Source organism: Amblyomma mixtum, chromosome 7 (assembly GCF_055824585.1).
Source record: "Amblyomma mixtum isolate Tamu chromosome 7, ASM5582458v1, whole genome shotgun sequence".
Lineage (NCBI taxonomy): Eukaryota > Metazoa > Arthropoda > Arachnida > Ixodida > Ixodidae > Amblyomma > Amblyomma mixtum.
Window position 1 is genome coordinate 24,616,432 of NC_143018.1, and position 21,308 is coordinate 24,637,739.

General features: G+C 49.2%; 1 protein-coding gene across 2 annotated transcripts in view; it reads right to left on the reverse strand.

Annotated features, from left to right (window-relative positions):
- Window positions 1–3,134: 3,134 nt before the first annotated feature.
- Window positions 3,135–21,308, reverse strand: part of LOC149335341 (uncharacterized) — a 31,978-nt gene continuing 13,804 nt past the window's right edge. The window contains exons 5-7 of one of the 2 annotated variants that reach the window (XM_089552025.1): window positions 19,013–19,180; window positions 10,339–10,461; window positions 3,135–3,424 (exon numbers count right to left, since the gene is read on the reverse strand). In XM_089552025.1, the coding sequence (XP_089408151.1) occupies window positions 3,236–3,424; window positions 10,339–10,461; window positions 19,013–19,180 (480 nt within the window). In that variant the 3' untranslated portion in view covers window positions 3,135–3,235. Of the gene's footprint in view, window positions 3,425–4,008; window positions 4,079–10,338; window positions 10,462–19,012; window positions 19,181–21,308 lie in introns of those variants that run through there. The other variant, XR_016284056.1, reaches the window with a different exon arrangement.

Below are 21,308 nucleotides of genomic sequence, written 5' to 3' on the forward strand. Positions count from 1 at the left end.
GCAAGGCCGCACCCAAAAGCGCCACCCCCCGCCCCCGCAGCACACACAGTAAGGCATTGTTCGCACCAAAAAATACGTGAGTGGAGTTACCGGGTCAAAAACCGGTTCTGGGTTCATGTAAACGCGCCGAGTCGAGTCAGTAGTCAAGAAGTCGGGACGAGTAAACTCCGCCGCAAGGGGTAGGTTGACTCAACTCTACCCTGCCCGAATGTGCTTGTAAACGCTTAATGAAATAAAACAGCGCAAGGAACGGGACGAAACACGAAGGAGCAAAACACAGACACAGGCGGGCGCTGACTAACAAGTGAGATGTTATTTCGATGCAGGACACATATGTAAGGTACAAAGAGGGGTGTGTGTCCAAGGCGATCCTGCAATCACCGAAACAGTGTAGTCTCGTGTTTCGTCCCGTTCCTTGCGCTGTTTTATTTCATTATGCGATACCAACTAGCCCGGCATCTTGCACTTCTTGTAAACGCTGTCGAGCCGAAAAAACGGAAGGGAGAGGATAAGTGCAAACTTCTTTTTCACTTGCGCCGTCGCACCTCCGAAGCAGCGGTGGTGTGCCTGAATCTTGGATGCTACTGGAATCATATTTGCTAGCGCTTAGTTATTTGCACACAAATCTTTCCAGAAACAATCATTCTAGGTACAATGAAAACCCAATCGGTACTTGAAATTTTGGAAGCTAAGTGCATTGATAATGAAGGTTCGAAATGCGTCAGCACCCTGTCTGTTAATCTATCACAAAAAGAAATGTTGCTCCTGGAGCGTGGCGTTGCTACTGCGCGTGTGTGAGTTGAGATGTCTTATATTGATTGTTTTCCCAATAAACGGCAGTCTGTCCTGTGTATTTGTGTTCTGGTCCCGTGTGTTCACTAAGCGCTAGCAAGTATGATTCCAAACGCTTTCCAACTAGCCCAAGTTTCCGCTCAACCTGACTCGACCTGACGTTATTGGTTCATGTAAACAGAGCTAAGCAAGAACTCGCTTATGCTTGCCAAAGTTTTGCTTTCCGTCACCATGCACAGCTACAGGACGCTCCCGGTGCTTTTGCAAACCACACTATCCAATTTGATTTGCTTGGTGCCTTGTTGGTGTTGAGAAGCGGAAGATGGGTGTTCGGCGCTGGGAAGGTTCGTACGAGACTAGGCAGATGTAAGCTACAGGCTATCACTACAATCGAGGACATGCTTCTGTAGCTATGTAAAGAAGGCTGCGCGGGAAAGGGAAGAAAACCAGTTATAAGGCCTTGTGCTAGGAGCTCCTTTCTTTCCTTTTATTTGGACACTGACTACATAGGTGTTCAACACAATGGAACCTTTTCCGGGTAATGTCCTGCGGATGCACCAAGCCTCTCTTTCGCCATTTTAACCGACCGCACCTGTCTGCTCAGGCGAAACCAGTAACCCCACCCTACCATTGTAAAAGAATCTTAAACGCTAAATTGGTGGGTTACTGGGAAATGGTCCATTGTCTGAACCCCACATAGTTCTTCGCTCTATGGCTTGAGAGGGGTTAACTTTTTTTTGCTTCGGTCCCCGAAACCTTGGCCGCATACCTAAAGAAAGTTCTGGGCTGTACTTTTTGTACGCGGAAGAACGAATACTTTCGTGTCGCGGTGTAGTTTACACACCTGGAGGGGGAATAGAACATCCCTCCTTTTTGGGGTACTCAGGTGCTGCCATCTATCGACAGAAAAAGTTCAAATCTGAGTTGCCTTGTAGCTGGTGAGCCCTCTTAAGTCTGCAGTGAAGCTCCGCCCACATTCAGCCTCCGCGCACAGAATTCCTCCACGACGAAAAAGTAGTCCGCTGCTTAAGCGTTTCTTGTTACCTAAACTAGGAGCTTATCACGAGGACAAAATTATAAGCTCTAGAATTTTGATACGTGGTTTGTGTGGTATAGTCAAACATTAAAAAGGTGATATCGTTTACTGTTGCGGTTGGCCAGCGGAGTAATACAGGATGCCGCGGACCCCAGCCCAGTGTTAGCAACTCTGTTTTTTTAAGTTGTATTCTACTATAGTGGTCTTGCTGAGCTTGCTTGAGCTTGAGTGGTCTTGCTGAGCTGCGCACACCCGAAGCGTTACTTCGCGCATGAAGCAGAAAAATTACAACACCGATCCGTTCTGGGATGGTTCTCGGACGACCGTACCTTTAAGCATGAACAGACACGGCGGTACAAAAAGAAAGTTCGGCAGAGACACTCTTTAGATTCTTACGTGTGAGAATGCTAAAGCATTAAATCACAGAGGAAAAATGAATGATTATATATATAACTGCACAAGGTTGATGAACAGGCCAGTGTTCCGCATGCTTCCGATGCTGCCGTGCCCATGTGACTGCGAATCCAGCGCGAGGCCCATTCATAGCGTGATTGCAATGTGTCGCCACCTGGAGTCCCGGTGCACAGTGCTCTGCACATGATGGCGCAGAATGATGATGCAGGCACTGCCAAGGGTCGGCGGTCAAAATTAGCTGGAGATCTCCAAACCAAACTTCGTGGCATGAAGCACTCCATGTTATGGTGATTTTTCTTGCTTAGGACCTGCCGTTTATTACATGCAGTACATTTCGCATTTCACATCGTAAGCAGTAAACTAATTCAACTAAGTAAACTAAGTAGCTTTTAAGGTGGAAGCCTTACTAGCCCCATGAAGAGAAGCAGGCGGCGTCAGTAGTGCGGGGAGGTGGTATAAAGAGGGCGTTGTCCACGCCAGACGGTCCGAATGGATTACTTAGGATTAAGTTGGACTACGGTTGATTGTCGTGGATTACGGGTGGATTCTGGTGGGCTGGGGAGGATTAAGAATGGATTACGACGAATTAAGTCGCATTAGGTTGGATTGGTTGGGATTAAGGGTTGAATCTGGTGGACTAAGTTGGATTAAACGGATTAGGGAGCATTAAGGGGTGAATTAGAATGAATTTGTGAGTGGATTAAAAAGAAATCTATGATTTCGCCTTCACAACACGTAGGTAGCCTTAGTGCCCTCCGAAACTATTTTTGAACAAAAATGAAGTTGTTTGGCAATTTCGGCTGAGATTACCACAGCTACAGCACAATAGATGGGGCATCGCGAACAAAACGCAACACAGCGTTTTTTTTTTTTGTAACATGTCACTGAGCACTTTTACACGAACAAAATTATCACTCTTCACTCATCCCATGACCCCTCCCTTCACACCTGCTACTTTTCAGCGCCAGTCATTTAGCCACAGGCTCAGCCAGCTCATTTTCCGCAATTTTCGAAGTCTCTGGCCGATGTGAAATTGTTGTTGAAGTAGTCCACAAGCCTCCTGACGAACTTCAGCCTCTTGTAGGCACCTTTGCCGCACTTGTCGGCCCAGTCATCCATTTCAGTGTCGAAAACGGCGATGCCGTAGTCGATTGCCGTGCGGTCTTTTTTTCCTTTGCAGAGCTGATACAGGAAAGACAAAATGAGGTGAACTATGGTAAAGTGACAATATTAGTGAATACTTTCGCCACCGAGAGAAACCACCCTATTTAGTAAACCTGCTTCGTTGCTGTTGATGCTTTCCCCGCTGCTCCGTCAAAGGTGTTATCGTAGTTCGTGTTATCAGTGGCCTCGATTTCAGCAGTGGTCCCGAATTGTGCTCGGTGGCCGTAAGCTAAAGTTTGCCCAGGCTTCTGCCTGTGCAATATGTTGTGTGCGTGCGACAGAGCATAGCTGTATCCCCAGCCCCTTCCTCAACTCAGGCCCAGTCCTATTGAGAGAATGTTTTGCGAACAAGTCTTCATTTTCGGCGACACAAAATATTGCGCTACTTAGTGTCAGTTTACAGTCTTTAAACTACCTCGTTATGCTGATGCTTGATGAACTAACTGACGTCGCTTTATAATCCACTGGCCAGCAATTCTGCCCTAGGTTTACGAATCATAGGGGACCAGATGGCCTGTCAGCATGGCTAAATCAGCTTCCTCTTATGGCTCCCCGCTTGAGATTATATTTTGTGCGCAAAACCCTAAATAAAGTTCACTCACTCATTCACATTTATGATACGTTGTAGTAGTAGTAGTAGAAGACGTTTATTCGGCCAAAATTTACAGGCCGAGCATATCGACGTTGTCGTCTTAGTTTTGTTCTGTTGTCCCTCAGCAAACAACCATTGCAGAACCAAGTGTAGTTACTCATTAACTACTTTATCGGCATTCCAAGACTCCTGACGCGCTTCTGAAATGCAATGCCACCAGCCAGCACTTGGCCCCTGTCCTCACAGCGCGAATATCAGCGTTGGCAGCAGATACATGCTTCATCGCCCAGAGGCGGGCACGAGCATCACGTCACGAGGTTAGGTTTTACCCTACTTTGAAGGTATCGCGTTCGGTCGGCTCGCTGTCGAAGTTATACGCCCCTGTAGTGCACAAAAAAAAAAAAGAGGTTAAGGAAAAAAAAAATCTCTGCCTCCCCCGTAACCGAAAGTACAGTAAGCATGAAATGCAGGACGATGCAGAAGCGTACGCGGACACGACGAGACGCAGGCCTGACAAGAATGTTTATGCAGCGCGTTCGAAACTGTCTAAAGTGCGTAGAGGAGAAAGCGTTTTCCGCACCACTTTGCCTATGTGACACTGGTGACGTCACCACTGAATTACGTCACGCATACTTGATGACGAAGCAATGACAAATTACTAATTAGTGACTAATTACTTAGGAGTGGAACGCGACAGCGTGTTGTAGCGCTGCCAGGCAGTCCACGGAACGCCACCACCCGCTCGGCGCGATGCCTTGCCCTTCGAACTCGACGCTTAGAGAGTCTCGTTAAATCTCGTACGGTGCCCAGATGCTCTCGTTTCAGTGCCCGGATGAGTGGAATTCAGTGCCCGGATGTTGGCTGTCGGTCTCGGCGTGACGTCACCACACTGCCAACAACGGGAGCTAAAAGCATTTCATGCGGCGCTGAAGCCATAGGCCGTCGGCGTTCATTGTGTTCGTTGGCGTTGTCAACGTTTTACACTCCGATCATTTTAAGGAAAGGAAGACGAGCGCGCGCGCGGCGAGGCACGCCAGCTGTGCGTAGTGACGTCACTTGCTCCTCGCGCATGCGCAGTGTGGTCGTGCAAGAAAGCACGCGAAACGGCGACACTGTCGGCAATGTAGCTCACGCTACAAAACGCAAGTCGTGCTGTCGCTGAGGTCAGTAATGCAGAATTGTAGTCAAGGAGACGCCGTGTACCAATACTATTTAACAAGACGACGAGCAGCACGCATTCAAGCCGCACTCATGATAATTGATGACGTCTATTGAGGAAACGGCTTATCGAACCAAGAAGCACTTGAAAATGAGATGAACTCAAAGCCAAGTAGAAAGTGCTTCTCAGCAACGGGGATCACATGACTGTGCGCATAAAATGTTTAGCCGAAATACGAACTTTGCTTGTAGCCGAAGCCTTGCATTGAAATGTTCCTATTGAAATTCCCGCAATTCCACAGTCTTTCCCTATGGCCTGTATGTGAACAGCGTATGCAACATACGGAGTGTATATGAACTAGATGGTAAGCACATGCGGAAAGGCTGGCATACACGCGCACTCCATATGACTTCACTCATACCTTATGATATTCATACGCAAACCGTGCCGAAAAGATATGTAGGAACGAAAAATAAAAACACCTGGAAAGCTTACGTATTTCCATGTTTTTCACATCACACGGACTCTCTGTTTCAATTATTCCGCCTACGCAGCCAACACGGAACGGTTTAGTAGGGCGTTGCTCCCTACCAAATTCTGGAATTAGTACCCTTTTCATAAATTTTTTGTTTTTCATGCTCTCCACTTATAGTTTCAATTTGATTCGCGTATGATGTGTTCGAGACCCCAACCACCGAACATGACATCACAGACTCGAGGCTGGCCCACATGTGGGAAGCCCACGAGAGCCTCTTGAAGAGGTGGAAAAAACAGAAACACAATAGAAGGCTAAAGAAGAGAATATCGACACTCGAAAAACAGATAGAAGACTACACAAACGAGCTTCAGCGTCAACACTGGGGACAAATTTGCGATGAAATGAATGGAAAGCTAGGGTGCAAGAACACGTGGCATCTTCTTCGCCACTTACTAGACCCAGGACAAACAAAGTCGGCGGCACAAGGGCAGCTTAAACGATTGATTCACAAATACCAGGGAACAGCCGCGGACCTATTAGAGGAACTGAAGAGCAGGTACCTTAACACAGACAAAGGGGGTTCATCTCCAGCTTACCAAGGAGCAGAGAACACACAGCTAGATGAGGACATCTCGATAGCGGAGGTATGGAGAGCAATGAGTCAACTAAGAACCACGTCGGCAGCGGGGGCAGATGGGGTAACCAACAAAATGCTAAGGAACCTAGATCTAGTCTCGGTCACGGCAGTCACAGACTACCTAAATGAGATATGGAAACGAGGTAGTCTACCTTCACAATGGAAACATGCCAAAGTAATCTTTATTCCAAAACCCGGGAAGAAACTTGAAGTGGGCAACCTCAGGCCGATATCGCTAACGTCTTGCCTGGGGAAGCTGATGGAACATGTCATATTAAACAGACTCCAGGAATACGCAGAGGAAAGGGAGGTATTTCCTGAAACGATGCTAGGCTTCAGGAGCAAGTTGTCCACGCAGGACGTCATGCTCCAGCTCAATGCAGACATCATAGACCCGCCCAACAAAGGGGGCGCCAAAACTATACTGGGCCTAGACCTACATAAAGCCTTCGATAACGTCAAACACGAGGTCATACTAACTAATCTGGCGGAGATTGCCCCTGGAAAGCGGACCTACGATTACGTAAGGGACTTTCTAACCGGCAGAACCGCAGAAATAAATCTAGGAGACATCCAGTCAGAAACTATTAAGCTGGGAGATAAGGGAACTCCGCAGGGCTCAGTGCTCTCTCCTTTCTTATTCAACCTGGCGTTGAAGAACCTACCGCCGCTATTGAAGACTGTCGAAGGTATAAACCATACGCTATATGCGGATGACATAACAATATGGACGCATACAGGAAACGATGGGGAAATAGAACAAAATCTCCAACACGCGATCGATATTGTCCAGGAATACGCGGAATGGGCAGGACTAAAATGCTCGTCAAGCAAATCCGAACTTCTGGTGATCCGGGGGGCTAGCAAACGCGATACCAACGCAGGAGACATTCACGTACTGGTAAATGAGACTCCGGTAGCCAGAGTTGACAAAATCAGGGTCCTAGGACTTATAATACAGGACAATAGAAAGAACACAGAGACAATAAACAGGCTTAAGTCCACAATTAACATGACAACCAGGCTCATAAGGCGAATAGCTAACAAAAGACGGGGCGTCAAAGAGAAAGATCTCTGCCGAATGGTTCAGGCTTTCGTGATAAGCAGAATAGTTTACGCCGTTCCCTACCTCAAGCTAGGGCTGGCGGAACAGAACAAAATAGATGGGATCATAAGGCAGGCATATAAAGCAGCATTGGGGCTGCCCCACTGCACTCCTACGGAAAGACTTCTTAAACTGGGGATCTACAACACCACCACGGAACTATGCGAGGCACATATATTTGCGCAATTAAGGAGGCTTGCGACCTCACCCCTGGGGAGAAAGATCCTGAGCAACCTAGGATTACATGATAAAATTCCGGACAGAAACGCGCAGGCAAAATTACAGACCAAAGTTAGAAAATTACTCACTATTAAACCACTTCCAAAAAACATGCACCCTGCTTTTCACGAAGGCAGGAGGAGAGCCAGAGCAAAGGCCCTTGAAGCCAAGCTCGAAGGCTCGGAACACACAACCTATGTAGACGCGGCGGAATACGAAGGAGGCGACTCCTTTGTGGTCGTGGCCGTGAACGACTCAGGTGAAACATTAGGTCAAAACAAAAAACTCAGGGACAGCGGAGGAGGCGGCTATCGCCATGGCAATGGCCAGCACCAAAGCAGTCACCATAATTAGCGACTCCAAGGTGGCTATCAACAATTTTGCGCGGGGTATGATCTCCCAGGAGGCAGAACGAATATTAAGACATAAAGACTGGGACCAAAGAGAGGTGGAACTAATATGGGTGCCGGCACACTCGGGGAACAGGGGAAACGAGTTGGCTCACAGTATAGCTCGAGGTTATGTCAGCCGAGCAGTGAGCCGGGTCGAGTCCCCAAATTTCACGAGAGATGCATTCATATCATTTCACGAATACACCAATCAGTTTAAACTGGAAAGGAGGATCTATCCGCCACCAGACAAAAAACTCGACAAAAGCCAGGAGGTAACGTGGCGTCGGCTCCAGACGCGAGCCTTCTTTAGCCCGTCGAGACTAGCACACATGTATCCAACACAATACAACGCTACTTGCAAACAATGCGGCGAGATAGCCGGATATGACCACATTTTATGGAGCTGCAAAAAGGCGCCGCCACCGGCGGACCTACTACCAGTCCCTTCTCTAGAGCGGTGGGAGGCTATACTGGCCAGCTCAGACCCGTTGACGCAAGTCCGGGCCACTGAGTGGGCTCACAAGGTCGCCAAGAGCCATGGGCTCGAAGCCACCTAGTATAATGCCCACTAGGGCTCAGTGCTGACAATAAACGTTTTCCAATCCAAAAAATATCAGTTTTGAATTTGACGTACGCGTTGTCCGTAATATCCGCATAGACTCCGTATGTTCATATCTCTTCGATATGAGCTACACGGAAAAAAATACGGATTATTGGAATCGCCATACAGAACATTTAACAAAGATTGTGCGCCACTTATAAGGGCCACCAAAAGACATACAAAAATTCAGGGGGGCGCTTTGTTGACCTAAAATGCGATGAGGCGAAAGCCTTAAGCGCGGTGTTGCTGCCAGGGAGTCCACAGAACGCCATCGCCCGTTCGGCTCTGCGCCTTGCGCCTTGCTCGTTGGTAAATTGGTTTTTGAGGAAAGGAAATGTATCTCTCTCGCATATCTCGGTGGACACCTGAACCTCACCGTAACGGGAAGGGAGGAAGATGGGAGTGAATGAACACACCGTATTCACTAGACGCGCCTTTGTTCATTCCAAACCATCGATCTGGCATGGCGGAGTGGTTAGCGTGCTCGTCTCGCACTCCGGAGACCCTGGTTCGGTTCCCCAACTCGACCAATTTCCTAATCTGATTTATTTCTTTATCTGGTCTGACTAGAAAGGTTAATTAGGCTAATTGGTCAATTAAGTAATTAACTAAACTCAGTCCCACTTACTTGGAGCATCACTATACGATCCCTTTAATTGATTGCAGTACATTTGGCCCCGTTTGAAATTCGCGCACTGTGACGTCACGACCACTTCGACCAATTGAAAAGCGTGGCATTTCAAATCAAATCAAATCGTCTTTATTTCTCTCTCAAGGATAAAAGGGGGTGACGGGTAAAAGCCGCATGACTGCGGCTTGACAAAGCCCGGCCCCCTCTATGTACAGTTCGGCAGTATTGCTCGTGCACATACAGAAATTAAATTTCACACTTCCTCTCAGACCTAAAATTTTTTTTTTTTTTGCACCCTACAGAACAAAATCACTCCAAATGAAAGCACATGCAGTTTTAAATACATTCGAAACACACATTCTAGAACACATCAGGTTTTAAAGATAAAAATTTCAAACACACTCAGATTAAAAACACGTTCAGTTCAATAATTTTCAATTTTTTAAAATTCTGGAAAAGACGTTACCTTTAGTGGTAGCAGAAAAGTAAGACATTTTACAGCAAAAAAGCACCAATAAAAAATAAAAGGCACCAAGAAAAACACAAAACGCAATCATACAAGAGAATCATGTGATGTTGGCTGCAAGGAAATGTGCATGTAGCGCTCGTAATGACAATTTTTCCGGGAAGGTATCTATGAGCGCAAGGCTATTTAGAAGAATAGCAGCATGATACGAAATGGACTGGCGACCGTACTCTGTACGACAGTGAGGCACCACCCATGCGTCACTATGACTTGTATTGTAAATGTAAGTGCGGGGGCGAAGGTTTAACAAATTCAGGATGCTGTGATTGCACGCCGATACGGATGAGCGATATGTACAAGATAGACGGTAAGGATAAATGCATTCCGTGGGAAGAAGCTTATAGCGCAAGAAGTAATCGGAAGTGTGTGGATGACAAGGGACATTAGCAATAGCACGCAAGGCACGTTTCTGGCAGATTTTAAGTTTCTGTATGTTTTCTTTCGTTGTAGTTGACCAGACTAAATGGCAGTAGTTAAGTGTCGACAAAAATAGTGCGTTATAAATTATAATTTCTGTCGACAACTCCTGCTTACAACGATGAGGCATTAAAGGCTTCCGCCTTGAAAGGACAGGCAATGATTTGCCGCTTACCTTAATTCCCAGCGAGCGTTCGTCGTCGAAGGCGATGAACCTTTCTTCCTTATCGCTATAGTAGAACGGCGCGACCGGGTTAGCCTCTGAGAAACCGAAGTTGTAGTCCTTATTCTTGCAATACTGGATCATTAGGAAAGGGTGAAATACAGTAGGTGAATAGGCATATGCATCACGACTTCTTTACAGTGAGCTCGCGTTTCAGACGACAATGAGGAAAAATGAGAGCTGGCCTGCGCGGATTCATTGCTACTCTCTAATGGCGAGACTACTCTCGCTGAAAACACAGCGTTTGCCTGCTAGAAAAACCCGAAAACTAAACTAAAGATATCGCCATACCCGGCCGTTTAAAACAATCAAAGTGCGATGACGTCAGCATTTTTATCACTCAGGTCCCTGAGCCTATGCCACACCGCCATTCTACGAGTTTGAGTCTGCCGGCGGGAAAAAAATATTCCACCTTCAACACCAAATTTCACGGCAGTAAGCGCGTCTTCTGCTGTCGAACGAACATTAATATTGTAATGTAACGAAAGCAAAGCCAAGGATTCAAATTTTGCTGAGAACGAAGTCTGAATGGAGTTCCCAGTGTTCCTTTATAGTATTAAAGTTACTTCGATGTCAGCGCCAGCAGTTAAAAAAAATGACGGGACACCTCAGGTTATGACGCAATAGCATTAACGGGTCCATTAAGCGGACTGGGGTGCTATTTTCCTCTCATTCGCAGACACTGATACGCCGCGACGTCGTACAACAAGAACAGCGTCGGTTTGTTTGCATGCGACCGCCGGATGGCCACACATTCCACAGAGCTGCCATTTTGACTACCGAATAAAATTAGCTTATGAACGCGTTGATGTAGTCTAAAATTCGGCTATTAAACCAAAAATATATTTTTATTTATTTCCAGTTTTTGTGTGTTGTTCTTTTTCAACGTATGGTGAGTACGAGGTAGTTCTCAATGGCCCTTGAGATTCCAATGGTTGATCGCGAACCTCCATTGAGTCGATGTCCATCGAGTTCAATGGTCATTGAAAACCACCGTGGGGCACTCGCCGACCTCCACTGAGTTGGATGTCCATTGACTCAACTGGCACTGAAACTGCCCGTGGAACAGGCGTATTAAAGGTGCAGTGAAGAGGAATCTGAACTCGTCTTTCTGCCGCGGGAACTCGATCTACATGTTCCGAACATTCTTAGTAACTTCGACTTATTGCCCTGTGTGGCCGATTTCCCTAATTAAATCGGATTAACGTCCAGCTCCTGCTTTTTTTTTTGAATTCTCCCCGCATGGTGTGCGGTGTCGACCAACGTGTGGAGTGCCTTTCAGCCAGCTCCGTGGAGGCTTGCCGCTCTGCCATCGGCGGAGTACTACGTAGTAATACGCGAAAGGAAATAGACCGCGCGTATTTTTATTTCTGCGAGCTTGTTTTGCGGCTATGTTATCTGCGAACGAAATTATTTATTCACGCAAACATAAAAAACAAAATAAAGCGAAAGCGAAGCCTCCACGGAGCTGGCTGAAAGGCACTCCGCGCGTTGGTCGACTCCGCCCACCGTACGAGGGAGAATTAAAAAGAAAGGCGGGATCCGGACGTTAATCCGATTTAATTAGGGAAATCGGCCACACAAAGCAATCAGTCGAAGTTTCTAAGAATGGTCGGAACGTGTAGATCGAGCTCCCGCGGCAAAAAGACGAGTTCAGATTCCTCTTCACTGCACCTTTAAGGATCACTCCCGTGCAAGTACTGCTCTGTCGCGTAAGCTCTGCCTACGTGCCCCTTATGCGGAATCGATCGTTGTGCGCTTTGCATTCATAGATTGCTGGGAGTCCTCGTACCACTCCTCGCGCAGTGGTGCAGCTGTTTTGGGCGATGCGCCACTGCCTTGACTGCTGTTGGGTCTGGGTGTCCGAGCCAGGAAACGGTCGAGGCGACGGTGAGTCAAATGAACTTTATGTACAGTATGTACAAGGGCTTTTACATGCTACAAGGGTCAAGAGCACCACGGGCAGGCACACAGAAGAAGGGCGGCCCCGGCGGCGGGCGTAGCTCCGGCGTGATGGCTCTTCTGCTGCCCGTCTGCTGCTCGGGTTCAGCGCGGCTCCGTTTTTATAGCCGCTGGTAACGGTTACGGCAGCCAGCCGTTCAAATCCTCCAATCACTGGCCACCGTTCAAATTAGACCAATGGTCGAGAGCCGGCGAGCGTCTGAGGAGTTCGCACCGACGGAGAGGAGGAGAGGAGGAAGGGTCCGTGTCGGCGCCGCGGCGGCGGGATGAGTCACGCTGCATGTCGCGACTTGTCCGAGAAAGTCTGGGCCTGTTTCGAGCGTCGGCGAGCGCGCAGCGCTTGTTTAGACAGGCCCGCCAGCGAAATGTGGGCGCCGGCACGACAGCACCACCGCCGCCAGACAATGCGCCACGAAGACGAGCTACTTCCGCGTGGCTCGGATGCGGGGCGCGCTCGTACGCCAGGCTCCTCCAAGTTCTCGTCCGATGTTCAGCCGCAGGTAGCTCCAGGCTCCTTTCCGAGAACGGGTCCGGCTCGTCAGGACAGGATCACTGCTCCGCAGCTTTGTCGCCCAGGTGACTGGATCAGCTTCGCTCAGTCCTTCGGAAGAGCTTGCTTCACAGCATCGGTCGTTGATCGTTCTGCAGGTTGCGAAGAACCGACCGACAACAGGCAACACCCAACACGAGCAAGTGCCCTCCGTCACCCGTCAAAACACCAGACTTCAAGTCAAAAAAACTCTGCTGGCTATATTTCTGTCCCCTTTTTGTTCCCTCTTCTACAAGAGACACATGTGGGATACAAGAACTTGAAAGTAATTAACTCAAACAAAGTGTCAAACACATGAAACAATCGGAATGAAATGAATGCAAAATAAATTCGCTCTCTTGAGATCACTCGGCCAGAACACACAGCTGAGGCCACAAATGAGGACATAAATTGTTCCCCGATCTACGAGCGAACTTAAAACAGCTGTTCGCGAAGAGACAAAATGTAGGTCACGAGGAGGCGAAGCCAGCCTTGCTTAGAACACACGGCTTAGTGCGTCTACGTTCGCGTTTTCCTCGCTTCTAACGGACGGTAAACGACACCCGCTACAGCGGAAACTAGTGACTCTGCCTCTTTCGCTGTGCTGCGCTTTTTTCTCTCTCTCTCTACTACCGTGGTAGCTAACGTCTCTGCCTCTTTCGCGGTAGACGCGCTTTTCTTTCTCTCTCTCTACTACCGCGGTAGCTAATGTCTCTGCCTCTTTCGCGGTATACGCGCTTTTCTTTCTCTCTGTACTTGTCTTTCCAGTTTCTACGGGAGCTACAGTACGAGAGCGATTCGCTTTCATAGACTGGCAACTTGTCCCTTTCTTTGCGCTTCGCGCGCCAGTCGCGACGTACCATAGCGAGTGCGCAACGCTTCCGATGGGACCGTTCTTTCTTTCTCTCTGTTCGTGGGGGCAAGTCAGACCTTGCACGAGTCTTGACTTTCTCGCGCATCCGTTTGCCTTTCCGCTCGGTGTGTAGTTCGCCTCTACACGGCCTTTTGATTTTACGCCTACTAAGTGGCGTCATTTCGAATCGCGGCTTTCTATCGCGATAACTGTGCTTGGCTGAGCGCTTAGACGGTTTCTTCTTGGCAATTTTCTTGCCCCTGTCACTGCGGCCTCGTACAATCTTTCGTTCTTTGAGCCGTACACGCGCTTTCCTTCCGCGCGCGTGCCGCTCTCTGTGGGAGCGCGGTTTCTCCCGTGAATGCAGCGGAAAGCGAGAGCCCGCATGAGAGCACGTGCCTTTGCGCGTCTCGCTCTCTCTGTGCTGGCGGCAAGATTCACACTTGTCCCGCTCCTTAATTTTTCGCCTCCCGGGCAGCGCTCTTTTGAATCTCGGTTTGGTGCCGTGGTGCACTTTTCCGCGCGAATGTTTGCACGATTTCTTTTTGCAGTTTATTCTACTGCCCAGACCTATGTGCCCCGACACACTTATGCGCTTCGCTTTGCGCGATAGTAATGCCTCGCACATTTCTTTAGCTCTGGTTCTGACGCTAGTTTCAGGGCTGACAACGTGACTGACTTTACTGAAGTCATTTTGCCGGCGACGCTGGCGCTTCCGATGGTGGAAACCCGTTTTCGCGCGTTTGCCCTTTCTCTCTTTTCGGCGGCGCCCGTCTTTCTTCTGCCTGCCTTTCATCTTTCGGCGGCACCACTCTTTCTTTTGCCTACCTTTCATCGTCTTTCGGTGACAGCTCTCTCTCTTGAGCTTGCCTTTACTGACCTTTCGGCGGCAGCACTGTTTGTCGGTCACCTTGTGGTGATAGCTCACTTTTCGGAACTGGCTGTTACTTTCCTTCTGGTTGCAGCTTTCTTTCTCGTGCTTTCCTATCATTTTCTCCTGAGGAAGCACATGCTGCTTTCGTCGCCTAGGTTCCTGTTCTCTGACAATGTCACTATGATTCTCAGCCGATTCACGTGCGCTACCTAGATCAGACCTGTCTTTGGCGCCTTCACTAAGTTCCTCAAAGCTGCGCTCTTCCTGCTCAGCGTCTTTGAGTGCGCATTCGTCCTCATCTTTTTCGGACGGGTTGGCGTCTACCGCCCCTATGTCGTCTGGAACGTTCTGTTCTCCACTGTCGCCCAGCGCCTTAGCTTCTTCAGGCGCAGACGAACCAGTGTTTCCTCCTGCCATTAGTGTTGACACGCAGCTCGCGTCGTGCTCCTGGCGCGTTTCAGCTAATAGCGGATGAGGGTCGGCTCTGCACTCAGTCGCGGTGTTCCCGCTACTGCAGCTGCTTTCTGGAAAGTCGCAAAGCTCAGAGCAGAGCGAAAGCACGGGACTCGTTTTGCATTCCTCGCCAGAGACACTAACGCACAACTCAGCGTCCGCAAACTCTCCATGCGCCTGCTTCCGTTGATCGTAAGTTTCGGGTTTCTGCATCTCTGCCGAACGCGCTGAACAACACGGTGTGCCGTCCTCATCTACTTCGCTTGCGTCGGCGCAAGTGTTTTCACTAATGTCCAGACGGACGTCCTCTCTGCCCTGTTCGGCAACTTCTCCTGCTTTCGACACGCTAGGAGATTCGCTTTCCGGTAACTCCGCCACAATCTCAATGGGCGAGACCTCTGTTAGTGCATCGTCCGATGCTGTGACTACCTTATCCGATGGTGTAGAGGTTTTCTCAGTTGGCGAATGCGGGGCAATTCCCAATGTTACAGCAGCAGTTACATCTGCCACGTACGGACTACCTTCCTCTGTGCCGCACTGGCAGCTCTGCTCTACAGCTACGCACTCTACCTCTGCGTCACGATCTTCCGACCCTTCAGCATTTTCGAGCCACTCTAAAATGTCGGCTTTAAACTGGTACGAAAAATCGTTAAACGATGGGGTGCTATTCTCTCGCAGGTACCTTTGGCGAAGGTCCAGCGGTGACACGTTATATCTCGCCAGTAAGAAGCTTTTCAGCTCATCGTAATCCGCCAAGCCGTCGTCCAACAGGCGCTTGACAACGTCATACGCTTCGCTGGAAAGCAGGGCTACCAACTTCTGTGCCCAACCATTCAGCTCGACGCGCTTTCTCTCGCAGACGCGCTCGAATTCCACCAAATATTTCGCCATATCTTCGGCGATCACGAAGGGCTGCGGCCTGTCTCTCAGCTGCTGACCGTTGGTCTCATGGAGAGCGGACAATGTTCTATCTCTTTCATAAAAGATCTCGTGTGCTTCAAGCTCCAGGTCCATCAGTTTCTTAGCGCGGGCATGCCGTTTTATCTCAAGCTGCCTCCGTTTTTCTGCCTCTTCGCGCTCAAGCTGTTTCTGTTTTTCTGCCTCCTCGCGCTCACGTTCTGCCTGTTCGCGCTCAAGCTGCTTCTGTTTTTCAGCCTCTTCGTGCTCACGGCGTCTTTCGGCCTCCTCGCGCTCACGGCGTTCTGTGATCTCTTCCCAGGCCTCATTGGCTTCCTCAGCCGTTGCATTCTCCTTTCGCATGATCTCAAGAGTCGCATGCTTTCGTTTTGCGGGGCCCAAATCAATGCCCAACTCTTCACAAATTTCGATGAGTTCCTTCACTTTGAAGTTCTCCATCGCACACAATAGCCTCTTGTAGTTTGCCCTTTTCTTAGAATTCCCTTGCCGTTCACTACTATAGCGCTACTAGTATGACACGCGCAAGTAATTCTTTCCAAAACGCCTTGTTTACTCCCTCTGCACCAGCTTTCGTTTCAAAGCGCTCCGACTTGGCTCGAAACAGCAAAGCTCTCTACAGTTCTACACACACAGCCCTACTCTAGACTACAATCACGTGTGCTAGAGCAGTCTGGCGAATTGAGGGGAAAACATCAGGCACTCACCGCGCCGAGGTAGCTGACGCCGGTCGATCCCGCAGCTGCCATCCACTGTTGGGTCTGGGGCATCCCACTGCTGTCACCACTGTTGGGACTTTGGCATCCCACCGTTGTCACCACTGTTGGGACTGGGAGTCCGAGCCAGGAAACGGTCGAGGCGACGGTGAGTCAAATGAACTTTATGTACAGTATGTACAAGGGCTTTTACATGCTACAAGGGTCAAGAGCACCACGGGCAGGCACACAGAAGAAGGGCGGCCCCGGCGGCGGGCGTAGCTCCGGCGTGATGGCTCTTCTGCTGCCCGTCTGCTGCTCGGGTTCAGCGCGGCTCCGTTTTTATAGCCGCTGGTAACGGTTACGGCAGCCAGCCGTTCAAATCCTCCAATCACTGGCCACCGTTCAAATTAGACCAATGGTCGAGAGCCGGCGAGCGTCTGAGGAGTTCGCACCGACGGAGAGGAGGAGAGGAGGAAGGGTCCGTGTCGGCGCCGCGGCGGCGGGATGAGTCACGCTGCATGTCGCGACTTGTCCGAGAAAGTCTGGGCCTGTTTTGAGCGTCGGCGAGCGCGCAGCGCTTGTTTAGACAGGCCCGCCAGCGAAATGTGGGCGCCGGCACGACACTGCCACCTGCCACGATGGGAAGTTTGTGATGACGTCACATGATCGCTTGACATTGGTGGCTGGTGGGCAAAATTCGCTGATTGGCTGGAGGGCAGAGGAGTCACTAGACAGGACCGTTCTCATTGGCTGGAGGAAGTGGCGCCACCAGTCTGGATAACTACAATTGGCTGGAGGGAAGTAATGTCGCAGTGCCTGCTGTATTTCGATTGTCTTTTTTTCCCAGAACAATACGCGATTGGAACAAATTGTCTTCAGACACTGCTTGTGTTATGTCTAATGATGTTTTCTTTTCTACCTTATAATAATCATTTCAGTTTCGTGGTTCTGTGAAATTTGTATCGATTTTTGTTTTTCTTTGTTTTAATGCAATTTGGACTTGTTTCCGTGGCTGACACTCCTTATGTTTTTTTTTGTGTGTATACCCTCCCCCACTGTAATGCCGCTTGGCGCTGTTGGTAAACAAATAAATAAATAAATAAATAAATAAATAAATAAATAAAAGATAGGCATCAAAATATTCAATCCCTGCTTTGGTGGCTGTGTACACCCGGCCAAATCTTTAACTGGCTCGTGTGTTGCATCGCTAAATGCACCTTGTAAAATGTCTTTTTCGGCTGAACCACTGGCATATTCATACTGTAATTTGACGCGTGAGATTTCATTTAGTGATTCCTTCTTTGTTCTTATAATGTTTGAGTGCAGTACTTGCGTGTTTATATCAAAGTTATCAGAAATATTCATCGTCTGGCACTACGAAGAGCCGAACCAAGCGGAATACGCAGCAATGGTTCTGGTGGCGCATTTGCCTTTACTCTGGGTAAACGACTTGTCCGCCATGAAAGGAGCGGTAGTTTACCCAGAGGAGGAGGCCATATGGACCAGAACCATTGCTGCGTATGCCGCTTGTTTTGGCTCTTCGTAGATGCGGACGATTCACATTTGTAATAATTTTATCTAAGCAAGCAAGTACTGCACTCACATATCATGTAAAAGAAAAGACCTCCAAATGCCACCTCACACGTCAAATTACAGCATGAATATGCTAGCAGTGTAGCCGAAAAGAACCTTTTACAAGGTGCATTTAGCGATGCCACACCCGATCCAGTTGAGGAATTGGCCGGGTGTACCTTTGGCGTTCAGAAAGCGATCCCAAGTTCGCGAGTTCGATCCCGGCCGCGGCGGCCGTATATCGACGAAGGTGAAATACTACAACCCCCGTGTGCTGGGGTATGTAAGAGCGCGTTAGACGGCCCTTGGTAATCTAAGTTAATCTGGAGCCCTTCACTACGGCGTCTCTCATAGCTTGAGTCGCCTCGGGACGTCAAGACCTAGCAATCCACAATCCAATATCTAAGCAGCCTGAAGCTCCCCCTCTCTTGTTTTGTAGAGCCGTCGATTTCTTTTTTCTTTTGCGGTACTTGGGCCCCTACAACGCGTTTCCTTTCTCATTTTCAATAAAAGCTGTGTTTTGCGAAATATTGCCGTACTAAACTCGTAGCTGCTTATCATTTAATGTTGTTCTTGTCTGAACATCTTGAAATTCCAGTCCATCTGAATTACTCTTCTTTTATTGCCTGTTACCCCCCATTACCTGTAATGGAGTGGTTGGCGTTGCGGGTATTGGCTTAAATAAGACTGGTACCTTCTTCTTTCGGTAGTTCCCCCCTCTCTTCTTTACGCTGATCTGCGAGAACCAATTGCATAAGTTGATAGCTTACGTCGGCAATACTGACGATGAGGGTCTCGTTGCTCCCCTCGACCTCGGAGCGATAGGCGCTTGTCTCGTCAGGTATGTAGCGCCTGGCACCCACGCTCACAGTCAGGTACAGTTCGGTGCCGTTCCTCGCTTCCCTTGATAACTCGTCCAGAGCTTTGTGCCCAGTCGCCTGCGAGAGAAGACCGCGAGCAATTCAGAAGTAGAGAAAGAGAGAGAGAAATGGACGGAAAGGCAGGGAGGTTAACCAGGCGATGCCCAGTAGGCTACCCTACACTTGGGGAGGGGAACAAAGGGGAAAAAAGGAAAAAGATCAGCAAGGAAATGAGTTTTCTAAGTGTCCAGCGACCACTATGGCACAGGGACAGAGGGCGCGCACTGAAAACTAAAGATTATAGGCGGGAATGCAACCCCGAATCCCTTAAGAAATTCAGGAGCGCTTTCACCGCTTTCCGTTGTTAGGAAGGTTGTGTCCAAGGCCCCAGAACGTTAGACTCTGTTAAAGGACGCGAGTCCACTCGGAGCAGAGAAGCAATTAGGAAACCGCGCTCTCGCTCAAAACGAGGGCAGTCACAGAGGAGGTGGCTGATCGTTTCGTCACAACCACACTGGTCACACGCAGGAGAGTAAGCCATTGCGATGAGATGGGAATGGGCGTTTGTGAACGCCACACCCAGCCACAGGCGGCACAACAGCGTAGTATCACCGCGGGGGAGGCCGAATGGTATATGATGTTGGAGCAAGAGGTTGAAGTGATGCGAGCGGGGTGTCCAACCTCCAGGGGCAGACCGCGACGTTACAGTCAGGTTTCGGGCGAGCAGTTGAAGGTGCCTTGCTGCGTCAGCTCTTGTCAGTGGTATGCGGACAGTGTTGGTTGTATCGTGAGCCGATCGAGCAGCATCGTCAGCTAAGGCGTTACCAACAATGCCGCTATGGCCTGGTACCCACTGGAAGATGATTTCATGATCTTGTTCGATTGCCTGGTGGTGCAGATATCGTATCTCCGCTATAAGTTGCTCATGGTCGCTATGTCTCAAGGCAGATTGAAGACATTGTAGGGCAGCTTTTGAATCACAGAAAACAGCCCATTTTTGAGGTGATTGTTGTGAGGTATACTGTACCGCCGCAAGAAGTGCGGCCAACTCTGCTCCAGTAGAGGTAGTCCGATGCGAAATTTGTTGGTGAATTTGAGTCTGTCGCGCAGGAACGACCACAGCGCAAGCAGAACTAGTAGAGGTTACTGATCCATCCGTATAGACGTGAGTACGGTCCCAATATTCGAAGTGGAGCATGGACAGTGTCAGTTGCTTAATGGCTGGCGTCGATAAATTTGAGTTCTTCGCTATCCCCGGAATAGCAAGGCGCACACATGGGAGCCGCATACACCACGGAGGAGAGGGAGGTAGTGCTGCCGGGGTGAACTGTTGTGGGATCGACGACTGTTGCGTCGTTATCACCTTTGCAAATGCAGAATGAGGTCTCTGCAGTGGCAGAGGCGCAAGGTGATGCTGTGGAATCCTTGAGATATGACGTATGTGCATTCGCAAGCAGTCTAGGACAATATAAGTAGAGATTGGGTGGTCTTTGGCGAGTGCAATGCTACCCAGTGTTGATGCGCTCCGAGGCAGACCTAGGCATGTGCGAAGGGCCTGACCCTGCACTGACTGGAGGGCACGCATGTTAGTTTTGCACGTGTTTGAGAGTACAGGTGTACTGTACCGCAAGCATCCCACAAATAGAGCTCTGTACAACTCCAGCATTGACTGGACCGACGAGCCCCATGATTTTCCACCCAGAAATCGGAGTAAATGAGCGATAGATGTTAGCTTTCTTTTTCAGTAGAGTGCAATGCGGGCTCCATGATAAATTGCGGTCGATAAGGATCCCTAGGAAACGATGAGATTTGCTGCAAGAAATGACTTGACCGTCGATGCTTCAGAAGTAAAAAGCTATCATCATCATCAGCCTGACCACGTCCACTGCATGGCAAAGCCCTCTCCCATGTCTCTAAAATTAACCCTGTTCTTTGCCAGCTGCGGCCATCGTATCCCCGCAAACTTCTTAGATGGGGGGGGGGGGCACTCTCAAAACGGCGGCCACCATGCAAGGGAAAGAAACCGAGATAGCGGAGGAAGCCGCGATAGTGATCGCTTGCGCTGACACCAAAGTTAGATACATTGTTAGCGACAGTAAAACTGCAATCCAAAATTTCAGTAGAGGGAGGGTAAACCCCCTTACCACCAAAATTTTAACACAAGGAGCGATTGATAGGACGATCAACATCATCTGGACCCCGGCGC